The sequence below is a fragment of the Manis pentadactyla genome, chromosome 2 (assembly GCF_030020395.1).
Source record: "Manis pentadactyla isolate mManPen7 chromosome 2, mManPen7.hap1, whole genome shotgun sequence".
NCBI classification, from domain to species: Eukaryota; Metazoa; Chordata; class Mammalia; order Pholidota; family Manidae; genus Manis; species Manis pentadactyla.
The window spans coordinates 42011278-42035743 of NC_080020.1; the positions used below are offsets into that span (position 1 = coordinate 42011278).

At 42.0% G+C, this 24466-nt stretch overlaps 1 protein-coding gene across 12 annotated transcripts in view; it reads left to right on the plus strand.

Annotated features, from left to right (window-relative positions):
• Window positions 1-24466, plus strand: part of TENM2 (teneurin transmembrane protein 2) — a 1165071-nt gene that overhangs the window by 953997 nt on the left and 186608 nt on the right. For all 12 annotated transcript variants that reach the window (XM_057491503.1, XM_036884772.2, XM_036884776.2 and 9 more), the window contains 2 exons: window positions 5509-5631; window positions 17619-17824. In XM_057491503.1, the coding sequence (XP_057347486.1) occupies window positions 5509-5631; window positions 17619-17824 (329 nt within the window). The remainder of the gene's footprint in view (window positions 1-5508; window positions 5632-17618; window positions 17825-24466) is intronic.

The following is a 24466-nucleotide window of genomic DNA, read 5'->3' on the forward strand; positions in this document are numbered from 1 at the left end:
ACCATAAATTGCTTTCTCACTTTAGGTCTTGGCTGAAATTACTTATCACAGACCCATCTTTGACCCATCTACATTTAAACAAAACACTGTCAACTCCCCATCCGCCATGCCCTGGCATTCCCTACCCTATGCACACTGTACTTTTCACTTATGTGTTTAGTTTATGTCTCCCACTAGAATGTAAGTTCTGTGAGAGCAAGAAACTTGTTTTGTTAACTTCTTTATTCTTGGTGCCCAGGACACACTAGATGCACTGTAGGTGCTCAATAAATATTTGCTGGAAGATAAATAATGAATTAGTAGTGCAGTTAACATAATTAGCCAAATACCTGGCACAATGCTGCAATAAATGTTGTCAGCATCATCAGTGAGCAGGTTCATTCGCACGGGTTAATTTTCACTACTTGCGAAAGCACCTCTGCAGATGCCTGTGCAAGTTCAGAGTTAGCATTTGTGCATTTGAGCCTTGATTGTTCCACTGCGGTGCTCTCCTCTCCACAGTAGCACTTCTGGAATTGGCTCTGTTCCCCAAGGAGCCCTGGCAGTGTTGACTAAATTGGCAGGGAGACCCAGCCCTGACCATCCCCCTCATCCTCCAGCCCTTCTCTGAAGGAGCTCTGCCATCGTCTGTAAGTCCTGGCAGGCGTGGCTCCCTCCTTCCACTCCCTAAGCTCTGCTTAGCCTAAAGTCTTCCATTTTCAAAGGGAAAGCCCAATCTCTTCCTCCGGTTATATATCGACATGCCTGATTTTAAAGATACCCCCTGCTCCTGGGGGCCTGCTCAGCAAACAGAGTATCCGTGGCCCCCATGTTTGCCTTCTTTGACAAGCAGGGACTGAGCAGCTCTCTGGGAAGCATTGCTGACATATTGATTGACTCTCTTGTCAGGTTGATCCTCCGCCAGCCAATGAACATGGAAGGTACTAAGAGGCACCCAGCCGGGCCCACACGTACCCTAATTACTATTTCAGACAACTCCCATTCCAGGCTGCTACTTTTCAAGGCCCATAATCTCCCATCCTTGTGGTTTCTGGAGAATTCTGTCACCTGCAGCCAACCCCACTCCCTTACTTTTGCTTCGGCTCCCTCTGAGTGTTTCTGTTAGCGCCCCTCTGGCCAAAAAAAAAAAAAAAAAATGACTTCAGTAAGAAAAAAATCACGCTAACTCCAAGTAGGTGTATTTATTATTCTTGCTGAAATCTGGGATCTGTGTGTGGTCTGTCCATCCTGCCTTGGTTCACTTTCAGCACTTCATGGAAGTTGCCTCCCATTAGCCAGAGGGATACTTTCCGAGTTGGGCTGCCTCTTGTGTTCTCAGCGGCTGCTTTCCCAGCTGCCACCTGGATCACACGAGCTCCCACTCGGAGCCTTGCCCTGCTCCTTCCTTGCTGACCCGTGGAGCCCCATTGTTCTCTCTGAGGCTTTCTCTGGGGCAGAACCTGTCAGATCATGATAAATTGTGCATTTTGGCTGTCAGTGGGGGTGAGTAACATTAGGGAGAGGGCCTCCCAAACTCATTTCACTTCTGACCCTAAGGTGGTCTGAACAGGACCTTTTGGGATGAGCTGCTGTGGCATTCATGGGCAGTGGGTAAGGGGGACACCCCATGGCATCCAGAGGTCTTGTTAGGTAAAATGTATGTGGATGAGGCCAGTGTTCATCCACACTCTTGAGATTAAGAAGCAGTATCTCTGGCTATTCTGAGGCTTCTCAGCTTTCTAAGTCTGATTCAGACATTGGATCACAACGGGAGATAGTATGACATAATGTTTAAAGAGCTATTTTTTGCTGCTCATAGAAACAAATGTAGTAGCCCTAATTGTGTCCCAACTCTTCCTGACTGGCTTTCAGAAAGGATCTCGACTCAACAAATAACTTCGAGGAATGAGCAGAGACCTATTATATAAAAGTAGGATTTCCTTCTTTCCTTATAAATGAGTGTATCGTTCAAGATAGTCTCGGGCATTCTGCTGTAACAAAGAACCCCAAGCTCTCAGCGGCTAACCACAGTAACAGTGTATTTCTTCCCTCATCCTGTATTTCATCACTAGTCATCCCTGGCTCTTCACTCAGACCCAGGCTGACTGCACAGCAGAGGGAAAATATTACACAAAGTGTGTACTACCAAGTCACGTGGCCACATCTGAATTCAGCAAGGCGAGAAAATACAACCCTCCTCAGGAAGGGGTGATGAATACAGAAAATGCTCATTCATCAACCGCAGTGAGTGATCATGAGTTTCAGAAAGAGACAAGGTTTGCTCAGATTCTTTTGCAACCAGATCACAATGAAATATGCAGCAGATAACCACCTGCCACTGTAATCCTCCTCCTATTCTGAAATCCCCCTGTGCTCAGACTTCACAGTCAACAGTGTCTTCATCTGTGAAATGGGGGTTATGATAGTACCTACCTCAACAGTAAACTGTGAGTCTTGATGAAGCCCGCTTCTGTAGAATGTCTGTGGCAGTGCTGGCCAAGAAGGGGTTCAAAGGGCTGGCAGCAGGTATCAACATACTAATAATCAAAATAGTTTCTCTGCCGCTAATGAATATTGCTGCCAGCCCTATTGTACCCCATCCTTCACACCTCTGTATTGTGTATTTTTTATTTAGAACAGTATAATGTCCTACAATCCAACCCCTCATATCTGCCCCCTTGTGTCATTATCTATTCCAATAAACATTCATGAAGTGCCTTCTATATTCAAAACACTGTTCTAAATCTTTGGGGGGATGCAGATGCTTAACCTCTTTCTGGCCCTAAGCAGCCATTATTCTGCCTGTGAAGGAAAACCTTATAAAATGTAAAGGGAGAGATTGACTGGGAGACTGATTTCTCAGCCCCAGCCTTAGAGTAAATCAGTAGCAGAATAAGAAACAGAGTTCTCATTAGTCAGGAAACTCATTTACTGCACAGCTCCCCTGGGTCTTTATCCTAAGGACACTTTAGTCCCTCCCCACAGGCCAGAAAGATATTCTCATTTTCTTACTCAAGTAGGAGAGAAGGGATAGCTGATCAAGAAAAAAAAAAAAAAGTACAAACAAAAGCGTATTTCAGACTCCCTCCCAAAAAACAAAAGAAGGTGGTTACACCCCTGACAGAATTCTCACTTACTTCCTTAACATTCAATTCAACAACAGAAAATATGCCCGAACTTGAGTTTCATTTTTGTTACCTCGCTTCTGCTGGGCCACAGAGCCCTGTGCTCAGCAGGTCTGGCTTTTCTTCCCCCCTCCATCCCACTTTCTTATTCTTCTTTTCACTTCTGGGAGTTGTCGGAGGATCCCCCGGATGCTCTGACCCTAACCCTTCTCACCTCATCTGTACTTTTCTTGTTTGCAGAACACTTTTTTTTTAAAGATGCTGTGGATCCAAAACAAAAAAGGAGGGGACAGGCCTCTTTGTAAACGGAGTGTTTTCTTGGATGACCTCTTTGTGTGCAGTAAGATCAGGGTATCATCGCCTGCTTGTGGTTCTCCCAGAGCAGACGGTTGCAATATGGTCTGTACCTTGGAGTGACAGGATTCAGCACTGTAAGATCGGAGCAATTTTGACAAGAGTTTTCATACTGATGGGCACTGGGGAGGTTGTCATTCTTTGCCTGATGGACACACTGTTTCCATCTTTACATGTGAAAATCAAAGGTTTGTTAGGCTGGAGCCCTGCCTATAGGTGTCTGTCTGAAAACACAGACCTCCTCCAAGGAAGTGTGTCTCCAGCACAGTAGCAGCCAGCCCACGGCAAGCTCCAATACCCCGATAGTAACAGTTAAGAAAAAAAAAACATTTTAAAATAGCCAATTCCTTGGCTGCCTTCACCAGGTAATTACAAATAAGAAGCTATCGTCGTCTTGAAGGAGCCACGATTAGTTCTCATTTCCTGACTTCTGCACAGTGAAAATATTTCATTATTGGAGGCAATAGGGTTCTGGTCTCTTCAAGTAAGTGACCTATGTATAATGGATAAACTGCAGAAGAAAATTAGGTGTTACCTTGATGGAAGGTGTACAGTAAATGTCACTTATTCTTGTGAGCATTTATCATCTTAAAGATTTGTAGCAGCAGGCCTTGCACTTCAGAGTCACGTATAGAAAGAAAACATGGTTCTGAGACGGAGAAGTATGAGAGAAAAAAGCGGACATACACAAAGGGACGCCTTGCCACCTTCATCTGAGGCCATCAATCTGAGCTGTATTGTTGTTTGAAGATAGGTTTTTAACCTTAATAGAATGCAGCCTGACTTTAAGTGGTGGTAGGCATGCAGAATTAATTGCTGTGTGAACAATTTCCTAAGCATTGTTAATTGCATTTCCTGTGGTTAATTGTTTCTCCCATCCTGGCATCATACTCGGAACCTTTCCCTGTCAGCAGCCCTTTCTCTCCCACCAGCTGGAAATATAGCAACAGCGTCAACCTATGTCCGGTTGAGATGCCAGACAGACCCGGAGTGGTTATGGTTTGGATGGGAAATATGCAGGGGAACGAACTCCTTGTTTGTTCTCAAGTGAAGCATTTCTCAGAAAGAGACTTTGAAAGAATACAGGTGTTTGGGATCTGCCTTTACTCCTTGCAGTAAAAATGGTTCACCAAGAACCTTTAGAGATGAGGGCAGATCGAGTTTGCTGAATTAAACGACAGGTGGGGGCTTGGTACAGGCAGTGACGAGGAGCAGCAGGAAGTTTGTGTTCGGAGGTTGAGGTGCACATGAGGTGCAGCATGAGTTCTGCAGATGTCCTGTTTCCTTAGTAAAGAAGACAGTGCTTCCAAACTCGTCTCATTCTGTGCTGTGGTGCCGTGTGGGAGGGTGGGTGGGTGTGAGACAGAGGAGGAATCCGAATCGGAGTATTTGCAGGAAAGGACCCCATTCCACCACTGCCCCAGGCTTTTTCCACAGTGGGCTCCAAAAGGTATCCACTTACAGGAAGAGGGGTGAAACTGAAAAATATTTTTAAAGTTGGAAATCCTAAGAGAGGCAGGTTGTACTGTGGGCCGCTACCCCTGCAGACGCCGCTGGCCACGTGGGTACTGCAGTGCAGGGGCAGTCGGGCGGCAGGCAGTCCTGGTTGGCTTGCCTCATTCTGAAACTGAATGACATTTTGAGTAGTGGGGAGGAAACTACTTGTCCAAGCCCCAGACTACCAGTCTAAAAGCAACTGCATCGAGGCTGGGCGTGTCGTGGAGCAGCACCTTTTATAATGATGCCAAGGGAGGGTTTCCTCTCTTTGGTGACATCTGGAAGGCCTGCGCCCTGCTTTCTCCTCCCTCCCCGGCCCACCAGAGGATCCTCTCCCCGTGAGTCCCAAACAGCAACACCAGGAGAGGAGACCTAATCACCCAGACCTACGTGCTTCCTGTATTTAGCTAATCCCTCAGGCCTGGGACAAGCCATTTTTGAACTGCAGCTTCCTTAAAAGGCAATCGCAGGGAAGAGGCACCTGGCCCTCCCCCTTGACATTTGCATTGCTGAATTATCTATTCATATTTTCATTACTTTGTCTCTCCTGCAGCAATGCATCTGCTCGGACTCAATTGGCAACTGCAGCCGGCAGATGGACACACCTTTAACAATGGGATGAGGACCGGCCTACCAGGAAACGATGATGTGGCAACAATGCCATCTGGAGGCAAAGGTGAGATTGCAGCTGCTGCTCGCCCTCCTGAGGTCACAGGAGAATGCAGAGCTCCTGCCAGCTGGTTCAGGTTTGCTAATCCAAATCTTGGAAGTTATGCAAAAGGAAAAGAAAGGGGGAAAAGAATTGTTGCCTTTCCTAGGTGCCCCTGTTCAAAAGTGTTTGCTGTTCCTGTCTGTTAGCTGTGTTTGGCTAGAGTCACTCGGAGCTGGCGCCGTGCCCGCTCCGAGCAATGTGCATACCTGTGCTATCTGCAGTGACTGGCACGGTCTGGGGCTGCTGGAAAGCATCCCACGGCCTGGGCAGAAGCAACAGCGAGAGCAGCGGGAGAAAGTCCTGTCTAATCAAGAAAGCTGAGAGCAGCAGGCAGCACAGGCCGCTAGACGAGCCCTGGGGGGAGAGATGCAGCCTCCCTGGGGAGGAAGCTGCCTGGCGCGGCTTAAAGAGACTCAGAGCTGTTCTGCTTTGGGGGAAAATAGAAGGGAGTTTTGACAACTTGGGAACAAAGCTTCTCTGCTCAGAACAGTGAAGGGGACAATAGAAATGTTTATTGAAGCAATCAGGCGACTGTATTCTTGCAGGGAAAAAAAATAGGTGCTAACAAGGTGCTAAGAAGGAGGAGAGAAAGCAGAACCCCGGGAAGGTGGGGACACTGGGCAATTAAAAGACAACAGCAGCCAAGGGCACAGTTAGGTGTGCAGGCTCACGGTGGAGTACGCTGAATTCAGGATGGAAATCACAAACCCCAGCAATGCTGTGCAAGGGTTTCTCCAAACAGATTTTCCCACCTGACCACGTAGCATTTCCAGGAAGTTGGCTCCCACATTTCTTAAAAACCCCACAGGGATATTTCAAAGATGAGAAAGGAAATAAAATTTATTGGGCACCTAGTGTGTGCCAGGCTCAGCATTGTGTAATTTCAACCACTCTAAAGAGAGGAAAAATTATCTTAGAGAACCTAAGGCCCAAGATGTTTTAGAGACTTGCCCCGAATCAAACAAGCAGGTAGGTCCAAATCTGAACTCGGATCTGTGCCCTATGTGTCTTTGGACAGGACGTTGGCATTTTCCTTAGGTCAGTCATTTTCCACAGAGAAGATTCCAGAATTCATCTTCCCTTAGAGATAGATATACACTAGTCATCCTGAGAGCCTAATGTTGCTTAAATTATTCTCCCAGAGCTGTCCTCATGTTTCAAGGGTGACTTTTTTGTCTTTTTATCCAGTCTTTAAGAATCATTCTACTCATCCATCCTAATCATAACACTAAATTACCTTTAAGTAAGCATGAAAAGGTTTTATCTGGTAATGAAGTCAAATACTTTCCATTATCAGATAACTAAAACTAGACCTAAAAAGGAAAAGTATATTTTGCCTTTAGTGACTAAAACGCCCAGAGCCATATGTGTTGGCCTCAGACTTGTAACTGTTGGGCTCCAGTACTTGACATCAGGTGCAACTTCAGTTTCCTTACAACAGTGGTTCTCATCTGGGGTTTTTTGTCCCTAAGAGAACATTTGGCAGTGTCTGAAGACTCTTTTGACTGTCACAATTACATGAGGTGCAACTGGCATCCAAAAGCAGAAGCCGAGATGCAGTTAAACATCTTACAATATACAGGACAGGACCCTACAATGAAGAATCATCCCATCCAAAATGTCAACAGTGCTGCTCATTGGGAAACACTACTTTAGGGGTCTCTTATATTTTATCCATAAATATTCTTTAGTCTGCAAGTCAACACCCTGTTCTTTGAGAAGAATGGAGATACACATTTGAAAGTGAATATGCATATTCTGTCAGGCATAGGGACATGTCTTATGTGTGCACACATTCTGAAGTTAAATACACATGCTTGAAAGAGTCCATAACAAAAGGGAATCACTGATAGGCATTAACTTCCATAAATTAAAGTCAGCCAGCTTCCCCTTTGTGATTAAGCTTCATTCCAATCCCACCCCACTTTAGCATCCCACACCAGCAGGATGGAAGGTTCCCTGCTGAGAGTATGGTGTCGCTAAATTAAGATGAAAAAAACACTTTCCTTGGTGCCTTTGGAAAGACCAAAATTTCCCCCTCAGATGCAACATGCTTTTGAAAATGTTGTGTAAGTCGTATAACATCACCAGTTCAGATATTTTCCAAATGAGTTGTGAGACAGAAAAATGATTACCAAACCATTGTCCAATGAATTCTGTCAGTAGGACTCTTATGAAAAAGTGTGAGAGTTTACAATTGCTTTAAGTTGAAATAAAACTTAGAACATCTTCTTTCTAAACACCAAAACTATGACTAAAAATTTCAGATCTCTTTCTCAGTTGTAAAGTTTGGTTTAAAAAACCACTAGAAAGGTTTTCATTTTTCTCACAGCCACCTAACTCTTTTAAAGAAAGTGACCTTAGGTTTTAATTTCTTTACCCAGTGACCTCCCCTCTCATCACTCCCCATTTCTATACATTTAGGTAACCAGAATCAATCCCAATCGACTACTTTTCCAGTGTTTCGAAGAGACAATCAAGATGTATTGGCAATAAGTTAATTAAATAACACCCCCTCCATTTTTTTGTGGTATACGATAATCCTTCACTCAGCTAATGTTTTAATCAAGATACACCACACATTGCCAGGGAGGTTAATCTTATTAAGCAATTACTGGGTAAGTATCCAGCAGAAGCAAATTAAAATGTAAGCAAAACATGGGCATGTGAGCTCCATCTAAGATGGCACATCGATAGAGATTTCATTACCTGGTCTTTAGGAGTGTTGACATTGTGCAGATTTGGAAAGGAGTCTAATAGACAGGGCAGCCTACACACTCCGATGTGTTAGTGGAAACAAAGCACTTGATTAATTAGTTGTGAGAGTGTGCGCTTTGGGCTTTGTCTTCCCTTTTCCATTTGTTGTTGTTCATCATTTGTTTTTCTCCTTTCTCTCTTTCGATTAAACCTTAACGTGGCTGGTTGCATGGTTGGGTTTCACATCAAGAGAAGGGAGCCAGCCCGCAGCCTGCTGGACTCACTCACCAACTCAAGTGCGTTTCTATGTTAAAAGGAATGAACTCATACGTCTTCATTACAAGGGCACGGAGCAGTTTCTCTGTAGATCTGGAATTAGATAAGCCTTGAGAACAAAGATTCGATACAGTGTTCTGACCTGGTCAGATAACATAAGGGAATCCAGTTTGATTGGCCAGGCCCAGAGGCAAAATAAACAAGAGCTTTTAAAGGGCACAACATAGGTAGCTAATTTGTGCACTGATCTTAAGAAAGTAGATTTTCATGGATGATTCTTAAAACCTATCACTCATTTTAATTCAAGATGTCTTCCATATCAGGGGTCAGCAAACTATGTCTCATGGACCAAATCTGGCCAGCTGCCTGTTTTTGCAACTGAACTTTTACTGAAGCATAGCCATATTCATTCTTTGTCTGTGGCTGCTTTAGCACTACAACAGTGGAGTTGAGTAGGTGCAACAGAGACTAGATGGCCCACAAAACCTAAAATCCTGACTATATGGCCCTTTGTAGAAAAAGTTGGCTGACTGCTCTATATCATTTGCCAAACCACTTCAACTTCCTTGGATTTTCCTGTAATTATAGACTAGAGGGAGAGACCAAAATCCCAATATATCAGTTTTTCCTTCTTGACCAAAAGTGGAGAATAATATATTTTTGCTGAGTTTACATTGACAAATCCTTTAAATATGACGCTGGATTTGGTCTGGCTGGGTACAAACATCAGCTCCAGCACTTAGCAGCTGTGTAAATATAAACTGGTCGTCTGTCCCCACTCAGCTTCCGTTTCCTCATCCGTACAATGGTACACACCTCGTAAGCTTGATGTCTGGAATAAATAGACAACACTGAAACAACATGGTACATGGTATCTGGCACTTCATAAGAGATTCGTATCACTGACACATCATGGCTTCCCTTAATTGGTCCATTTAACAAGCCTCCACAGACTACCACTTCTTATAACAAGCCTCCACAGACTACCACTTCTTATTTTCCAAAGGCAGAGGCTGCCTTCAAGATAGACCATCATTCTGCTTCCATTTTTCCCTTTATCTTCTAAGAATTAGAACTAACCCAAATGAAGACTTCTTCCTAAACATCTGCTCAGTGAGGTCAGTGGGAAGTAGGACTTCCCACATGCAAAAGGCCCAGTGCACAGAGCAAGCCGGCCTGTCCCCCGCAGCATTGTTTGTCTCTGCAGCTTGAGTTCCATCATTGCCAGCCTGTCTGTTTTAAGCCCCACCATTCTCGGTTTATAACTCAGCTGTAAACATTTATTTGTGCCTGGAGCACATTTCTTTTCTACCCTTTGAAAAAAAAAAATCAGAATTTCCAGATGGTATGCAAGTTGGAAAAAAATGGCAAAGACTGTTATTCTGTTTAGAAACATGTTTTTCTACACTTGCCCTTTCAGCAAAAACTTCATAATGATTTTTACTAGTTGGCTTAATGCATGGTACTAGGAGCCAGATTCGCAGGGAGGATGGTAATTCTTCCTCTGGCTCTCATCAGCCTCTGAATGAACACAGCCCAGGGTTTCAAAATCATCAGTTCCCTCCATGGGGTTTTTCAAAGTCGGTAAAGTTCCCAGAAGGGCAAGGGGCACTATGTTTGAGCCAGCCGTTACAATACTGCATCTCTACTGGCAAATACACCAGCAGCCTACATATTGACACAACAACTCCCTTCGTTTTGGGGGCCTTGGTATTCCACCGTTGTTACAGGTGGGTACCACTTAAGTGCATTATATTGGTGGGACTTCAACTTCTCCTTGCCACCTGCAACCACGTTCTAAGTTGCATAGCTTCTATTGCTGTACATGGCATCATCGTGGGTTGACATGGTTGCTGACAATGAGAAAACTGGTTTCCCTTCCCACTGCATTTACCCTGGTTTGCCTTGGCACTTTCTCCAGAGGTGACCTGCACCCCCAGACACTCGTCTCTTTGCTCTGCTTGGATACACACCTCTTTGCATCTCTTGTACATAGCTCAGGGTCTAAAATGTAGTCAATATAGTGGTTAAGATATGTGTGTTTCAGAATCAGGCGGACGTAGCTTTCGATCCCAAGGCCACCACTTAAGAGCTCTGTGACCTTAAGAAAGTCACTTTACTTCCACGGTCCTCTCATCTGAAAAACAGGAAAAAAATCATAGTGATATCAGGAGCTTACATGGCAAGAAGTAACCACTCAGTAAATTTTGGCTGCTATGAATAACACTAATAAACTGAAGTACTTACTACTAGTGAAAAGGCATTTTCACAATCAGGTGTATAAATACCTTACTGGCAAAGAGTTGGCCATTTTTATTGAAGGTGTCAAATTGAGGTTTCAAAAGACATAAAGGCCACATGTACTCCTAAGCACCGAAGGATTTTATAAAAGTCATTATTGCTGTGTGAGGCAGTGAACACTCAGAAATCTATTCCTTCAGAAGGGCCAGCCAACAGCAGGGCGAAGCCAACAGCAGGACTACTGATAACTCAGACGAACTACACAGTGTAAGGCAGTGAATCTCATGTCCTCAGGAGAATCTTTTTGCCTTTCTCTTTGTTAAACAGAATCCTCACATGGTTGTCCTGATTCTCAAATAAATGGAACTGAGGTGTAATGACTGAAGCAATATTCTGAATTCAGCTTTATTTGCAATAGATAAAAATATGTGAGGCAGAATAATCTACAAGGCAGATTTATGCCGAGGTGCCTCCAGAGTTCGGTTAAGTTTAGGAAGTATTAATATGAGGCTTCATTTCTCTGGTCTGACTGAGTCCATTCCCCTTATAACTTGTTGGGGAATAGTCTTGCTGTTTCTGTAAATGAATTATGGCAACATTTTCTGAAATGATTAGCTCCTAATGTGGCTATGGAAAGCTGTCGTTTTGCTTGACATCAGTCTTATTTAACTGGTTGGAATTTTAGGTACATGTTTCTGAAATAAGCAATAGCTTCACATTTACATGAGCAATCTTCCGTGGAGTTATAATGGTGGACCATCCTGTAAAATTGATCATTAGAGTAGTGCCTCAGAAATCCCAGAAATCTCATCTCTAAGCTGGAGGTGAACCAGCCAGAACCATAGTATCTTAAGCATCTGCTTCTTAGGGCAAAATGATGATCATCTCCACTTTTCACTGTGCAGCTCACAGATAGAAGAGTTAGACATGGAAGCTACAGCTCTGGGAGATGTGGGCTGGGCTCCATCCTGCCTACCAGGACCCCATACTCAGTCATTATCTGGAACCCAAGGACGTTGGCTAGACTTCCATGGAATGATCACAGAATGGCCATTAATTCCTCTCCTGATGCCACCAGTTCAAGCCCAAACCAAGTCCATGGGACCCTGGACTGCAGCCTGCCTAGATAAGGGATAATAGGAAAAAGACATACACCCCAAATTTGATGTGACAGTAGTAGATGCTTGATAAATGTTTGTTCCATGAAAGTATGAATGAATGACCCACCCAACATTGCTTGGGATATTCATTAACCATCATTAAATGAATAAAATCTAGCTTTCTTTCACTAATACCGGCTGCACAGAGTTGCCCACCTGAGAAGCAGCCAGAGCACACAGCAACCCCTACAGTTTGGAGTAAATGAACTTGTGACTTGGTTTTCTCTGGCCACAGCATGTTAATTCATGTGATGGGTCCCTCCCTGTCTGCACATATATTGACTACTCGTTGTACATTGATTTCAGCTGCTGTGGAACATGACTGCCTGTTTCGTGAAGGCCCACAGCATCCTTTGGCCCTCGGTTGTTAATTGTGCCCAAATGAGGCACAATCTCTATTTTCAATTAGACCACCATAAATTTATCCTCCAAGTCTTGGACATAAATAGTTACCAGCTGTTTTTAGGTAGCACAAAACCAGAATAGAGAGATAATAGAAGGGCCTGCAAGTTGAATACTGAGGGTGTTTCCTGGTTACTCCTTAGAAGCAACCCCATTTCACAGATGAGTAGACAAACTTAGGAGAGAGAGTGATTGGGCTGAAGGCACACAGCTAGTAGTGGGCAGAGCTGGTGCTCAAACCCAGGGCTGACCAGCTCTGCTGTGCAGCAGCTTCTCCTGCAGTCTCAGAACCCCTCAGGATGCAGATTCCCCTCCTGGAGGGAAAGGTAGAAACCTTCATTATTGTGTTGTCATGTTGCCTCTCTCCCAGTGACATCCTGTCAGGGGTTAGCCAGGTTTGTGGTCCTAGAACAGCGGGCATGGCTGCGGAGAGCCTGGGTTCAGATCCTTGACTGTGGGACTAGGAGCCTCGCCTGGGCTGCTGGCCTCTTTGACCTTAGAGAGCAGCACAGACGTTGACTCCTGGATGCCAGGCCAGGACTTGACTTCAGGGACAGAGTCACTGAGATGGTTCCCCTCACTGGATGCAGCAATTTGTAAAAGCCACCTTTTTTTTTTTAATCTCTTTTGAGGCAGTATTTATATAACTTTTTTTCTTTTTCATTGTTTTTAAAATTACAGAAGTTATGCAGATTCATTTTAAAGATTTTTCAAGCGTATAGAAAGCCTTTTTTTCTTTTTCTATAATGAATATTATTAGTATGACAATGGGAAAATTAGACACAGCACTGTATCAATGTTAATATTCTGTTTTTGTACTGTGACTCTGAAAAGAATGTCCCTGTTTTAAGGAAGAACACTGAAGTATTTAGAGGTAAAGGAGCATCTATCTAAATTACTCTGAATGTTTCAGAAAAAAAAATAGAGAAAATGATAGAGTAAATGTGTATAACATTTACAGACTCTGAGTGAAGATATGCAGGAATTCTTTGTACCATTTTTTGAAATTCTGTAAATCTGAAATTATTTTAAAATGAAAATTATATAAGTGTATGTGTGTGTGTGTGTGTGTATATATATACTTTTTAATGAAAAAACCCTCTTTGCAAAAACATAATTCCATCACACATCTGGAAAATTTAATTTGAAAGCAGTCACTAGCATTTAGCTTAATAATGATGACTTATGTTAAATAAATCGAACTTGTTAAAATGAAGTCACCTTTTTCTGACAACCGCTCCTCCGTCCTGTGGATACCATGCATATGCATACCCATCCTTTGTGACATTTCCCCAGACATAGCCCACCTGGCTCACTCTGTAGACCACAGACCTTAGAGTGGAATACCCCTTAAGGTATCTTTGAGTCCAAACCATAAGATTTTATACAGAAGTTAAGAGTTTATTTGTGATTTTCTAAAGGATCCACAAGGAAGCTCCCTTTAAATAGTAAAATTCCCCATAGAGCTTTCAAAAAGTAATTTTATTTTTTTACAAAACCAGTTTACATGCAACTTCCTTAAGGCTGTCATTTCACCCAGTGGTTACAGGGATTGTGTTAAAATATCCCATCAGATGGGCAGGTAAAACCTCATTCAGTTCAGCTGGCATTTATAGATCACCATGGGTTGCCAGGCAAACTGCAGAGAACCCAGAGAGGAAGTTGCAGCTCTGCCTGGCCTCAGGAAGTACAGTGTCTAGTAAGACCAGCTTAGGAAAGCAAGCAAAGTCAGTAACAGTACCGAACAGCAGGCACTACAGTAGAATTAAGTCTAAACGCTATGGAAACCCAGAGAAAGAACCTGTCTACCTGGTGGGGGCTCTGTGTAAAGGAAAAGAGAGCTTCAGTGTGAAGATGCAGTTGACCTAAACCTTTCAGTGTTACTCAATAAAATATGCTTATCAATAAAATAACTATACTGGCTTCTGGAAGGTACCACCAAAAATCAGTAATGGTGAAAGATCCTGACTCCCAATTTAAATTTGTTCCCATAGTTAAAACTATTCCAGAAGAATTAGACTCTCCTCTCTCTGGATTGGTAGACTAATACATATATATACATATACACATACATATGTTTCACATATACACACAATGTTTTTTCTTTTAGAAAGTCCTTTACTCTGAAAAGAAAGCTAGATGCTTTCCCATACAGTTTTCATTCTTTTGTTTTATTAAACGCAGCTAGTTAGCATTTATTTTGCTCTTCTTATGTGCTAGGCACTCTACTAAGCCCTTCTTTGTGTATTTCCATTTGTTACTCCCACCCTCTGGGATAGTTCTGTTATTCCCATTTTACAGAAAAAGAATGGGGGCCAAGAGAGGTTAAGTAAATTGCTGGAAGTCACACAGCAAGAAAGAACCAGAGTCAAGATTTAAACCCGGCTCTGTCTGGCTGCAAAACCTGTACTTCATTATCCAGTAGATGGGACACAAAGGAAGGGAGCACTTAAGGGAGGTAGGACCACTGAGAAGGCAGCCTGGTGGCCCTACCATCCCCCGACCATCCCCCGGTGGCAGCAGCTAACTTACTGAAGGCAGTGTGCTGAAGTTGCATCTAGTAAAGAAGAGGGATCCCGCTACTATAAGAACGGGGAGCCAGAGGCTCCTTGTCTGAATTTCTCCAGAGCAAAAAGCCCTGCAAGCTGACTCTCCCGCATATCACCAGCATCCTCGTTTGGCTTGACATTATCAAAGTCTGCTCAGGTTTCAGCAGTAGATGAACAGGCTCATGGGGCTGATTTCCTGCTTCTCTTTCATATCCTGTCATTAACCCAGCAACCCCTTTAAGCCCAGCAGACATGAAGGAAAGCCCATCTTAAGTTTAAAAATGAATAATCTCTTCTAAATTCTCTTATTTTTAATGCATTTCTTTAACTTGTTACCACACTCTGATTGCTGGGGTTACTTTTGGTCTCTATCAGAGGCCCCTAAACTGTTTTCCTCATGGCTGTTTTTCACTACCTCCCTGACTGAGTCCTTTTGCCTATATCTCTCCCCCCAAAAGGCCTTAATTTGGAGGGGAGAGGGTAGTCTGTCAAAAGCAGCATTTTAAGTACAAATTAGTTTTCAAATTATAATAATCAGAGCTTCTGATCAACTGGTGGTAACAAGTGTTTCCCCTGGACATGACATTATTTCGGCAAAGCAAACGACACTCTATATAGGCTTAGAGCCTTACAGATAAAAATGATAGATAATTTTTATTTAGTAGTTATTTTGTGCCAAAACTTATTCCAAGTGCTTTGCATGTGTTAGCTCATTAAATCCTCATAAGAACCCTATGAAATAAATAATAATAGTGTCCCAACCATACAGATGAGGGAACTGAGGCCCAAAGAATTGATATATTTAGCAAGTAGCAAAGCTGGGATTTGAAGCAAGGCGGTCTCAGCCCAGAGTCTCTGCTCTTACATGTATGCATATTCCTCCCTTACTGGGAAGTAGTCCATGTCCATTAGCTGACATAGAAACGCTTAAGTAAACCTCTAGTCACCATCTAAAGACGGGACCCACTCAAGACTTACTCATTGTTTCTTTTCCTCTTAATGATATATTGTAAAGGAACTTACAAACTTCCCTTGGGAGCCTATTCCTTATTATTCTAGAAGTCAAGAGTTTCTTCTGGTCTAAACCAGTCTTTCTCATTCTTTATTTTAAACTGCTGTCAGCTATTTATTTGATCCACTATTGAGCTAAGTAAAAAAGGAACCATCTTCTCTATTTTTAAAGAAGAAACAGGAAAAAAAAATTAATACCTTCAAATCACTCTGGTTTTCTTTATAATTTAGGTATGGAGAACCTTCTGAGACCCACAAATGTCACCGTCTCCATTTTACAGATGGAAAAACTGGCATCCAGGATATTTATGAGTCTTATCTTGATACAGTGGCTAGATCATTAGAGAGCCAGGTTTGCTGAATCAGACAGCTTCACTAACCTTTCATGCCAGGCTTCAGCAATCTTACAATCTCTCCTGACCTTTTGCAATGTATAGTGGCCAAATATAGATAAATATTTTCAGAAAAGTCTGTCCATTACAGAATGCAGAGGGGAGCTTGTCTCCCATTCTTTGCCCACCAAACTGGAGACATTTTCTGATCCACAAGCCACCAAAGTGATCAGTTGAAAAGCGAAAGGACCCCAGAAATAAAAGAGACCCTCACAACAAAGATTTATTTGGTTCTTTCTGTATTTTATTTTCAGTTGGTTAGAATCCTCAAGAAGATAGGAGATTTTGATTTTGTATTTTCTTTCAAGTTCAGAATCCATTTGAAGGAATCACAAGTGACTAGGTTCCAAGTAGGTTTTATTCCCATTTTAGAGATAAAGAAAATAAGACTGACAGATCAATTAACTTGCTTTTCCTGGGCAACTACTACTAACTGCAGCTTTCCCTTAATTCTGTGTTTGCAAAGAAAATCACCTTCAGAAGTGTAGGAGGCATTGGCTGGTTCATTGTTATTAAGAAATCCTCTTTAAAAATAGGTATTTCTGGAACTCACATTATTAAAGTTATGAAGGATGTTGAATGTGATCCACCAATGTTTTCTGTATCAGCAATTTCAAATAATGCAACAGAGATGCATTCAGTCACCATGGGAAGGCATCACTTCTGCGTGGTGCTTAGAACCATCCTTCTACCTTAAGGAAGGAGCCATCCCTGATATTAGGGCAGCCTGAGATCAAGTCTCCATTTTCTATTGTTATTTTATTTACTTTGGACTGATTTTTGTTCACTGTTGCTTTTTTTTAATTTATGAAAATGTCAAAGTATATTGGACTTGTTTGTGGCTGGAAGAAATAATTAAAGGCTGCATGAATAAAATCTGATGCCAAATTAATATCACTCTCCCCTCCCCTACTGACAATTTTTATATCCCAGTCATATTCAGAGATGTTGGAAGCTTTACATGTACTTACGAGACTCCAGCTCCCATTCTATTTGATCAACAAAGAGTATTCTCAGAAGTTGTAGAAAGCATTGTACCAATATTTCAAATGTCCTGGAATATGAGTTTCTTAGCTTGTTATTTTTAAACTATGACTTAAAGAGAAACTTCCTATGGGCTTAATCTTATTTTTTTTTTTTACCTCCTGGCATGTAAATAAACAAAAATGTAGAGGTATCTAATGTGTCCACGCCACTGTCTTGATGTCAATGTCTGTTTTCAGGGCCCTGGTCACTGAGAAACAGCAGCATAGACAGTGGTGAAGCAGAAGTTGGTCGGCGAGTGACCCAAGAAGTCCCACCAGGCGTATTTTGGAGGTCACAGATTCACATCAGTCAACCCCAGTTCTTAAAGTTCAACATCTCCCTCGGGAAGGATGCTCTCTTTGGTGTTTACATAAGAAGGGGACTTCCACCATCTCATGCCCAGGTATGACCACACTCATTATAACCACAAGTTAAAAACAAAAATAGCACTTTGCACCCACCAGGATGACTATAATAAAGGATGGACGGACAATAACAAGTGTGACAGATATGGAGAAATTGGAACATTGGTACACTGGCAAGTAGTTATCTATGTTGTTGGTAAAAAATGTAAAATGGCACAGCTCCTGAGAAAAAGAGCTTGAGTTCTTCAGAAAGTTAAACATAGAATTACCATATGGCCAGCAATTCCACTTCTAGCTCTATACCCATGGAAAAAACATTATTTCTCATAAAAGTGTAATGTTCATGGCATTATTCATAATAACCAAAAAGTGGAAACCTAAATGTCCATGAACTAATGAATGAATAAATAAAATGAGATGTATCTATACAGTGAAATATTATTCAAACATAAAAAGGAATGAAGTATTGTTAGCTGCTACAACATGGATGCTAAGTCAAAAAAGCCAGATACAAAGGCCACATAGGATAAGATTCCATGGCATAGGATAGGATTCCATGTATATTGTCCAGAATAAGCAAATCTATGAAAACAGGAGATGAGTGCTTGCCAGGTGTGGAGGAAGAGGGAAGTGGACTGACTGCTAATGAGTATGGGCGACGTAAATGCTCTGAAATAACATAACACGATGGTTGCACAACATAGTGAAATAAACTAAATATACTAAAAATTACTGAGTTGTAACGTGATGAAGCTTATATGAATTGTACCTCAAAAAAAAAAGGTAACATCCCTAGCTGGTAAAGTCCTTTTGGCAGGACCTGAAGGTTAATTCTTGGGCACATCCTGGTTATTGGGTTAATTTGTTAAACAAATATAGACATCCCACTATATATGAAAAAAGTGATGTAACATTCACCAAAATTCAGCAGCCATTTCTCTGTGGCTTCTCTGTTCTTTGCTGTACTAAATTCCTTGGGAAGTTCTTGGCATTGTGAAAGTGAAATTGCCCCAGTGTTGGGAATGAAAAGATTAGATTACCTTGTGGATATCCTTGTTTTTCCTCTCATCCCTCCTTTATTTAATTTGTCCTGATAGAGATTTTATTATATACATCACTTGGGATAAATTAACACCCACCTGGCTTGGTCTTCTTTTCCAATATGAATTGTATATCCTGAGGAGAACCAAGTAGGGCTTTCTCACCTCATTTGCTTTCAAATCCAGCAAGTACATGAAGAAGTACATTAGGAAAATACACCAAAGGAAAGAAAATATCCTTGACTACCCGTTATATCCAGTCAAAGCTGACTTGAAAATGTGTTGGAAAGGTATTCATCTAGAAAGTTCAATTGGAAAAATTTAAAGCTTTAAACTTGTTGGCAGATGCAAAACAGTTGGGCCACCATTTCTTTGTATTTAGCTCGCAGCAGACGTTGCTAATTAATGACTGAAGTTTTTCCTCACTGAGCTCACTGCATAAATGCCTCTAATAGGACCTTCATGGCAGCCTCTTCCAATTGACCAGTATTGGCTCTCAAGATGAAACTTACTTGCAGTCCCATCTTAACAACCTGAAAGGATCAACATAAGAGACTAAAGGGACTTCTTTTTTGAGCAGGGAGAGCTGCATACGTTTTTATTACCACACACAGTCCATTCTAGAGGGACCAATATGTAAAGTGATCAATAAGTCCTCTGTCTATCCATCCAGGAAAATATTTATTGATCTAGGCACTGATTACCCAGAGGTGAGTTAACCTCACCCCTGATCAAGCAGAAACCCTGATAGAAATAGCATATCTGCTCTTCAAAGAGATTCTCAGGAGGAGAGAGAGGAATTCAGCTCAGCCCCTGAGGCATTTCTGTAACTTCTGGTCACTTGGCAGGGTGCCGCTCTAGGAAATTATGCAGTTGTGAGGTGGTCTCCTTGGCCTTCAGGCTCCACTGATTCCACTGTAGCATAATGCGGGATTTACTGTGGCAAAACCTGCTTATTGGCATTGTCCGAGTTAATATGAACCTGCCTCCAGGCACAGCTGAGCATAACTTTCCTGTCAGCCGGGTGGATGCATGGAGCTTTGCTGGGAAAAAGTGCTTCCTCCTGACATTGTTCCCAAGCACTGTTGTCCCCCACCCCTTGCATGCTCTGAGCAGCCAGTATCATGGAAAAGCCAATCATCATGGCAGGTCAGGTAGATAACTCTGTAACTGAGTGGTAGTGGACAGCATGCAGAAACATACTCTACCCAGTTTCCCTGCTGTTCTGACATTCAGGACTCAAACCCTCAATGACAATGTCTTTTTTTCTCTTGAGGCTACAACACACTGTCCATCTCCTGCCAAGCCGGTGATTGTTCTAGTGATCATCCTCTCAAAATAGCTCCACTCCAGGGACCACCCCATCACATTTCAAGAGAAGGAAAATGAATAGGCATGGGCTGATGTGCACTGAGGGTTGCAGTCCAGCTGCCAATGTGGGAGTTTAGCGTATGTTGTAGGGTCAGGTCAAGTAAGTGAGACCCAGTGCAGATGCTTAGAAATGCATAAGACAGGTATGATATAGAGGCACTTCTTAAAAAAAGAAAGAAAAAACCGACTGTTTATACATTCTCACATTCCCTCGCTGTCATTACATGCATCCATGTCCATTTGATGAGCTACATTTCCTCGAGGAGACGATGCTTAGCTCCTCGCAGGGATAGGTGGCTAACTCACATCCAAAACCATTATAGAATTTCTCATTTCTGTTGGCATATCCTATCAAGGAACATAAGTTCTATAGAGATTGGCAGTCTAGCCAAGGTGACTCACTTAAGCTGGAGAGAGAGAGAGAAAGAGTGAGGAGGGGGAAAAATATGATATTCCATTGGCTGTGTTGCATGAAATGGCTATGCTTAAATTTTATTGAGTATCATGTTCTGACCAAGAGCCTACAGGGTTTAGTATCCTTGTCCAAAGACATTAAATACAGAGGAGAATCCTTTCTTACCTGCTTAAATTTCCCAAGAATCAGAGTCTGTCCCAGATGACTTTTTGAAAATGGCTTTTTATGGAGATAGAGAGGCAATGTGCATAGGGGGGTAAGTCCTGGAAAAGGAGGGAGAACTAAGAATGGGGACCCTGCTACATACTAACCAGGTGACCTTGAACATGTCCCTTAACCTCTTTTAGCCTCATTTGCCTTATCTACCTGTGTTACCTGGCTCACAGTGTTGTTGTAACTGTACCACAACAACAAAAGTAGCATGTAAAACACCGTGTAAACTAAAGCACCATAGAAGATATTGTATACAAGTGTTTCATTATATTAAGAAATTCTGCATGGCCCTAGCAAATACTGGACACATAGATAAGCAGTTATGTAAATATAACTTTTCAAAATAAAATTAATTTTCAAGACTCTTTTCTCCTTAAGAAAAAACAAACTGTTTTGTTTTAAACAAATTTTAAAAACACAGAGAAACAAAAGGAAGTTGAAAACACCCATAATTTGAAGCATTTGCTAAATGTTTATGTATGTTTTTACTGTAATGCAATATACCAGTTGCAGGAGGAAAAAAACCCTCAGCATCTAGTGGCTTAAAACAACAGAAGCTATTTATTATTTACTCTATGTCAGTGATTCTCAACCAGGAGCAGCTCTGCCCCCACCTCGGAGACATTTGGCAATGTCTGGGAAGACTGCAGTTGTCACACTGGGAAGGAGTTGCTCCTGGCAGCTTGTGGGTAGAGACTGGGGATTCTGCTAAGCACACACAGCACAGTCCTCACCAACAAACAGTAACCCAGCCCCAATGCTGACAGAGCTAAGGTCGGGAAACTCTACATCATATGTTCATGTTGGGTTAAAGAAGACTTCATGCAATGAACCTCGTTCAAGGACACAGACCTGTGGAGCTTCCACTGTCAGGAGCATGAGTAGTTCCCCGTAGCAAAGGAAGGGGAAGATGGGGAGTGCACACCAATCCCTAAAGACTTCTGCTTGGAAGTGACACGTATCATTTAAACCTTTCTCACATAGACCAAGACAAGTCATAGCCTAAACTTCAGTGGGCAGGTAGCATGATTCTCTGATGTCCCTGCAAGGAGGAGCACCATACACATCAATGAAAAGGCCTAATGACTTACAGTAAAGTTTTGGGATACCTATCCTCATGGCTAGTCTTTGTGTACATCCTTCATTCTTTTCCTGAGAATAAACCCTTAAGGATTTTATCCAGATTGAAATTGTCCTTCTGAAGTGGGCATCACTCTCCCTACACCACTACACCCAACAGCAGCAAGTGCCTGTTTTATTTACTTGAACACTTGTATAAAATGAGTATTCTCATGGTTTAGTCTTTGTCAATTTGAAAGGTAGATATCATATTGCTTTTTAAATGCAGCATTTTTACAACCTGCATTAGGTTTTTTTAAGACCTAGACAAAAAAAAAAATACATCTTGCCAAATGTTTAAAATCCTACAAACTTTGTCAGACTTGCTCAACCCTGGTTCTAGAAAGGAACCAGATCAGACTTAAAAAAACATCAATAATCTGACCTGGCTACAGTGCAGGGCATCAAAGGAAATCTCAGGCGGTTGCTGCAAGTCAGAATCTTGGGTGGTTAAGGCAGTGAGCAAGTTTGCTTGACAGTTCATCAGTGATTGCTACTGATATGTCAAGCCAAGTAAAATCCTTTGTGAGAACAAGTCAATAATCGGCAAATTAGGTACATGATCAACCTGAAACAACAAGATGCAGTTACCGCTTGGCAGCCCTGCCAAGACTTCACCTTCTCCATGGTGCTGTTTAGCAAATATTAAAAATGCCTATTTCATCACTCACACTGATGGAGCCATGAGCCCAGTGACTTCCAGAAGCAACTTGGGAGCGGAGGGTGGGTTTACAGCTCCAGCAGGTAGATTAGAGGGAAGTATTAGGGATTGAATGGTGCTAAAATAGAAGCAACCCCTAGTGCTTCACACTGCAATGTGTCTGTGATGGGAAACAAAACTATCCACACATCAAACATGTAAATGATAGAAGGGAATTATTAAAGAGACCACAGATTGCCCCATGATTATACTGAATAAATGCAAATATGGCAAATTGAGCATGAGTAGACCAAGATAAAAAAAAAGCTGAGCAAACATTCCTGTTTGTCCTCATCAGCAGAATTCCCTTAAATGGCATTTTTTGAAAGCAAATTTATAGATGGTGATTAGTGGTGTTAGCTTTTGCCGGCTCAGGTTCATCCCTTTCCAATTTAGAGCCTTCTCGGAAAGTGAACTGTTCTTTCCTTGTGCCCCTCTTTCTTGCTCAAGTAAGTCAACTGCACAGTTGCATTTAGAGATGGAACCAACTGGATCCCTAGGACACTGGGATGCTGGAGCGTTCTGCGTACACTGGTTCTGTCGCCGTGCCACTCTGTCTGTACCTTCTCAGTGCCCACTAACCAGTCAGGTGGTCTCTCCCTGGACTCTTTCCATGGAGCTGTGTTCTGAGCTTAGTGTGGAAATGAGTACCAGGGTTAGACTGTCAGCTTGCATATCCCGTCACATAGTAATCTCATTTCACTTTTGCAGGGAGGCATATTTTCAGACATGTTTTTCCGACTCTTCCTTCCCAAAAGAGCTTGAGGTTTAAAGAAAGATTTCATGAAATCAAATAGCCTTGTTTTCTTTCATATTGGATTCATAGTGCTGTTGGAAAGGTCTTGCTGTGGACACACCCCTTGTGATTATCTGGAGGGATCCTAACAGGAACCAAAAGTGCCACCTAAATCATAGGTGTCCTTCTGGACGGCCACCAAGCAGAGCTAAGGAGAACTCTAAGAAACTTGAGTTTTATAAAGGACCTAATGTATTGAATTGGGTGCATAGGAGAACATTGTAAATGTTTCTCAAGACTTGAGTACCTGGAACTCAGAGAAAGACAGAGGCCGACAAAGCAGGGATGAGTGAGAGGGGACACCACCAAGTCACGTATTTAAACTGAGTAGAATTTCTGAGGTGCTGTAATTCAGGAGTTGGCAATTTTTTGAGGCAAAGACATTTATCTTCAAGTGAAATTTTATATAGAACCTCATATATAAAATGGTAAGTGAAAGTTTTATTGGCACAAATATAGTTTATAGTTCAAATCCATATTTATTATTATGTTAATCTCTACATAGTATGTTTATTAATTGTGTGTGTGTATATATATAGATAGATAGACACTAAACTTATGAGTATGGGCAACTTTAGGAATGAGGAGAACAAGATGGAAAATTAGTTTAGAAAGTACTTGTTTTCATCAATGATAAAACATTAAAGGTAAGGCAAGCCCTCTCCCTATCTCCAACGCACACACACACACACACACACACACACAAAGACTGGAAATAAATAGGGTCAATCGGTAACATTTATTTGAGTGGTTGAAATGTGGGTATTTGTTACCATATTCTTCATACTTTTCTTAATTTTTGTAATCTCTAAGGGAAGTGAATCTGTGATAAGCTTGAATCTATTTCAAGTAGAACAAGCATTGAGAGGATATAAATGATGACCACAATCTTATACCACTGTCAAGATACAAGTTATTTATGTACTTGTTTTTTTGCACAGTTTTGAAAAAATCACAATGAACATACAGAAGTGGTTGCAAATAGCAACAGTATTTTCTTTAACCCTTTCCCTTACTGGCTCTGGC